This window comes from Orycteropus afer, unplaced genomic scaffold, assembly GCF_000298275.1.
Source record: "Orycteropus afer afer isolate SDZICR_OR568_19922 unplaced genomic scaffold, OryAfe1.0 scaffold00067, whole genome shotgun sequence".
Classification (NCBI taxonomy): domain Eukaryota; kingdom Metazoa; phylum Chordata; class Mammalia; order Tubulidentata; family Orycteropodidae; genus Orycteropus; species Orycteropus afer.
The window spans coordinates 10,223,235-10,228,256 of NW_006921654.1; the positions used below are offsets into that span (position 1 = coordinate 10,223,235).

General features: G+C 48.2%; 1 protein-coding gene across 1 annotated transcript in view; it reads left to right on the forward strand.

The window, feature by feature from the left end:
• HYDIN (HYDIN axonemal central pair apparatus protein) overlaps window positions 1-5,022 on the forward strand; it is a 333,125-nt gene that overhangs the window by 324,492 nt on the left and 3,611 nt on the right. The window contains exon 84 of the mRNA XM_042780857.1: window positions 2,962-3,192. Coding sequence (XP_042636791.1) covers window positions 2,962-3,192 — 231 coding nt within the window. The remainder of the gene's footprint in view (window positions 1-2,961; window positions 3,193-5,022) is intronic.

Consider the following 5,022-nt stretch of genomic DNA (forward strand, 5'->3'; position numbering starts at 1 on the left):
GGGGTCGCTATGAGTCGGGGCCGCTATGAGTCGGGGCCGACTCGACGGCACATAACAACAACAACAACAACGTTACCAAGGGGTTGCTGTAAGTTGCATCCGACTCAACAGCACATAACAACAACAACAATACTTACCGTAGTGCATGGCACACTGCATATGCCCAATAAATGTTTGTTGAATGAATGAATGAACAAGGAGAAACAACTCTTGCAGCTGCCAGTAGAAGCCCTGTGGGAAAGACTCGGAGATATCGCCAGGTAGACGGCTCTGAGTTTGAATCCTGTGATGTTAGTAGCTGTACCTCCAGCGTGCTCAGCGTGCTGGCTGACACTCTGTAAGCACTCAGCGAGTGGGGCCTGGGGTTGTCCAGGGTTACCAAATGACTACTGTTTTTCTTTCTTTCAATAATCTTGTTTTTTGTTGATTTTGAGAATATACAGCAAAACACACCAATTCACCAGTTTCTACCCGTACAACTTGTTGTTGTTGTTGTTGTTACGTGCCGTCGAGTCGGCCCCGACTCATAGAGACCCCTCCTTGGGTTTCCGAGGCAGTATCACTACGGAAGTAGGATTGCCCAACCTTCCTTCCGAGGAGTGGCTGGTGGGTTTGAACCACCAGCCATCTCTTTGCTCTGGGTGAGGAGAAGACCCATCATTGTATCTAGATGAAGTAGGCTGCCTTTTATAGATGAGCAAACTGAGGCTCTGACAGGTTAGGTAAATTGGTGTAAGCCTCCCAGCTATTATTAGGTAGGACTCTAGTTCTGTGGGACCCCAAAGCCTGTGTTCACATTCTTTCTGCTATAGATTTGTAGCACATTTAGGATTAATATCATGGGATTTTAGGTGCCTTTATCAGCAAAATAGTGGTGGTGGTGGGGGTTTCTGATGAAAAGCAGTCCCTGACGACCAGGGATGAAAATGTTTCAGGGAGCAGCATAGTCAGTCCTTAACTAAGTCTTGCTTGGCAATCTGTTTAGAGACACTCAATACATTCTTTGAGTTGTATAACCATCACTACCCTTCTCACCCTCCTTTTGTGAGTTGTTGTCCCTAATTAACATAAATTCACTGCCCCCTAAATGAGGTATGAGGAGCCCTGGTAGCATATGCCTAAGGCACTTGACTGCTAACCAGAAGGCTGGGAGTTCAAACCCACCAGTCACTCCTTGGAAGGAAGGTTGGGCAATCTACTTCTGTGGTGATACCCCCTCGGAAGCCCAAGGAGGGGTTGCTATGAGTCGGGTCTGACTTGATGACAGTGAATTTGAGTTGAGTTAGTTTAAATGAGGTGTCTTGCAAGAAAGGTGAGTATATGGATCTATAGCTCAGAAGAGAGGTCAGGCCTGAAGATAATATCCTTTTAGAGATGGTATTTGAAGCTACAGTGGAAGATGTGTTACCAAGAAGAAGATAATACTGTGAGAAAGTATCTAGGTGCATGGCTCCCCACCCCCCTCAGAAGAGGAACTGGCCAAGTCCACCCAGCAATCTGAGCTCCTCCCCTACCATTCCTGAGACAGGCCCCTCCAATCAGACCAGCATTCGCAGACAGATGAACAGAGAGTCTTAAAATCAAGGAACAGCCAAGCATCTGAAGGAACAGAGTGAAAAACCATCATAAAATAGAAATACCAACCAACAAGCAAGAGCCTCTGAGAGAACAATTGTTGTTTTTTTATTGTGGTCTGGGCAAAAGTTTACAGAGCAGACTGACTTTCCATTCGATGTTTCACAGACATGTGTTTTGGCACTGACTGCAATCCCACCGAGTAGCAGCCCTCTTCCCACATCCTCCATGTGCTCACTGCTTCCATCTGCCCTTCTTTCCTGTCACCTCCTGCCTTCTGAGCTTTATCACTGGGCAAACGCTGCCCTTTGGATGTCACGTGGTTGACTGTTGAAAAAGGCATGCGTACCTTCCTGGCATTACCGCTCACTTTACAGGCCTATCATTTGGCTGAAAGTCAAGCCACAGGGATGTGTTCAGCTCCAGGCTTAAAGGGTGTCTAAGGTGCACAGTCTCAGGGGTTCCACCAATCTCTATCAGACCAGTAAGTCTGGTCTTTTTTATGATTTTGAGTTTTGTTCCACATTTTTCTCTCACTCTGTCTAGGACCTCCTATTGTGATCCCTTTCAGAGTAGTCAGCAGTGATAGCCGGGCACCATCTAGTTCTGGTCTCAGGATCATGGAGGCTGGGGTTTGTGCTGTCCATTAGTCCTTGAGACTAATTACTTCCTTCCATCTTTGATTTTCTTCACTCTTCTTTGCCCCTGATGGGACGGAACCAATAGTTGCACCTTACGTGGCCACTCCCCAGCTTTTAAGACCCCAGTCACTACTCAGCAAAGTAGGATGTAGAACACTGTCTTTGTGGACTGTGTTATGCCAGTTCCCCTTCACGTCCCACAGCACAGTGGTCCTGAACCACGAGGTCCAGTGAGAGAAGAGTTCTTAAAGCAAACAGAAAGAGACGTTAAATGAGTATGATTAATACACAAAGAGATAAAGGAAGGTAATCACACCCATGAACTAAAAACAGGATACTGTGAAAACGGAATCCATTAGAGACCCTAGAAATGAAAAATGGAGTATTTGGAATAGAAAACCACGTTGGAAGGCTGACTAGGGTAGTGGACTCTGGGAAAAGTAGACTAGCGAGTTAGAAGATGGAGCTGCATAGTGTCCCGGACTCAGCACGTGGGACACAAAGAAGTGTGGAGAACGAAAGGAAAGAACAAGTGACACCAAGGATGTAGAGAAACTGGACCCTTGTGTGCTGCTGCTGGGAACGCAAAGCAGTGCAGCAGTTCCTCAGAAAGCCAGCCATACAGCACGGTCACCACAGCACCAGGCCGTGCTAGCAGGTGGAGGGGTGTCCAGTAAACGTGCAGGGGGCGCTCCACTAATCCCGCTGCTCTGGTCCGCTTCCTCCCTCCTCCCCACAACTTCAGGTGATCTTCCGAAATGAGATAACCAACGAGTTCTTGTTCTACACTGTGAGCTTCAGGGTCATCCCTTCAGGTGTCATCAGAACCATCGAATTGGTGAGCATGGTCCGGCAGAGCGCATCAGCCACCGTCAAGCTGGAGAACCCACTGCCCTACTCGGTGACCTTCTCCACAGAGTGCCGGGTGCCTGAAATCAGCCTGCCCTCCCAGTTTGTGGTGCCAGCCAACTCAGAGGTACGACCCTGGCTTCCAGAGTCCCCTGCGTCTGCGCCAGGGGCTTCTCCCTGTAGGACCTCAGGATCCACGTTGTCCATCCTCTGAGGCTGGGCCAGCCCTGGTGGTGGTCAGGAAGGCATTACACCATGTCCTGTCCCCTCCTGCCAGAGTCCTCACATGACCTGGGGGACACATGGGGTTTGGTTCAGGCAGGAAATGGATTCTGCATCAGGAACTGTGCTTCTGTTGTCTGCCTTAATCAGACCAAAACCATTTTTCTTGGTTTTGCTAGTTACAGAAGTAGCATTAGAACACATGTGGTGAAAAGGAAAGCAGGATACATGACAGTATGTCCAGTGTGTCCACCACCCACTACACATAAACACACACACACACACACACATGTATGTGCTTGTCTATGCACAGTTTCAGGAAGGGCAGTGGCTCGGGGCATGTGGCTGAGAATCCCAGGCGGTAGGGAGATGAATTCCCTTTTCACCCATTTTTCTTTCCAAGCTGTCACCCAGCAGAGTAGTAACTCCATCAAAATTTCTCTTCTGTTTCTGTAACTGCAGCCCACCTGGCCTGTTCCCCTCACTCCCACTCGAGCTTTGCCTTCACCTGCAGAATCTAGATTCCATTTTGTTCTTCAGAGAGTCCCATGCCCTTCATTTTATTTTCTTTCCACGTTTCTCATGACGAACTGTATCCCAAACCAGACCCACTGCCGCCGAGTCGATTCCGACTCAGTGCTATAGGGCAGAGTGGAGCTGCCCCCGTAGGATGCCCAAGGCTGTAAACCTTTACAGAAGCAGACTGCCACATCTTTCTGCCATGGAGTGGTTGGTGGGTTCACAGATCTTTTGGTTAGCAGCTGAGTGCTTTAATCACTGTGCCACCAGGACTCCTTAAAATCTATACAGGAAAGTATAAATAATATATATGTGCATTTGTATACCTATATAGTCAAATATGCATATTTAAAATAATTATGATGTAAATACCTGTGTAACTAATACCCAGGCAAGAAATGCAAGATTGCCAGCACCGTGGGGGGGGCTCACTCTGCAGTGTGCTCCTCCGCCACGATCACAGTGCCCAGCCACCCTCCGTCACCTCTACTAGTTACCACTCTCAGTTGCCTTTATTTCCTGATAATCGTTTCTTTCCAACAATGTAGTTTAGATTTGGCTGTTTGGACTTTGTGTGAAAGACAACGTCCTGTATGCGTCATTCACAGTCAGGTTTCTTGTGCTCGGTGTTACAGCTGTGAGAGTCACCCCACTTGGCTGCCATCAGCCGAGGCCCCTTCACCTTCACAGCTAACATTCTGTCACTGCAGAAGTTGCCTGGTTTTCCTGATATGAAACCAGCTTTGCGTTCGTGGGATGAACCCACCTTAGTCATGTTCCTCCTCTTGCTTCACACATTGCTGGGTTTCGTGGGATAACATTTTTATCAGATGCTTTGTATCTACGTTTGAGGCAGGAGAGGGAAATGAAGGAATTATAACCTTTGCCCAACCTGAATAGGGAAGTTGTGATGAGCAGTGAAACAACTTGTTGTGAGGCCAGAGACATTCGGCTCGGGCGGGCTTGAAAAACCACGTGTAGAGAGTGGAAAATTCCTCTGCCCTGCTCCCCTCCCTTCTTCCTCTGCTCATACTCCCCCTCCTCACTTGCTTTGCACACGTTTAACTTCTGTAAAAACTGCTAGCTGCAGGTGCTCTTTTTGCAGGTAACCACTCACCCTCTCGGGAGCTCTGGTAGCATAGTGCCTAAGGCACTTGACTGCTAACCAGAAGGCTGGCGGTTCAAACCCACCAGCCACTCCTCAGAAGGAAGGTTG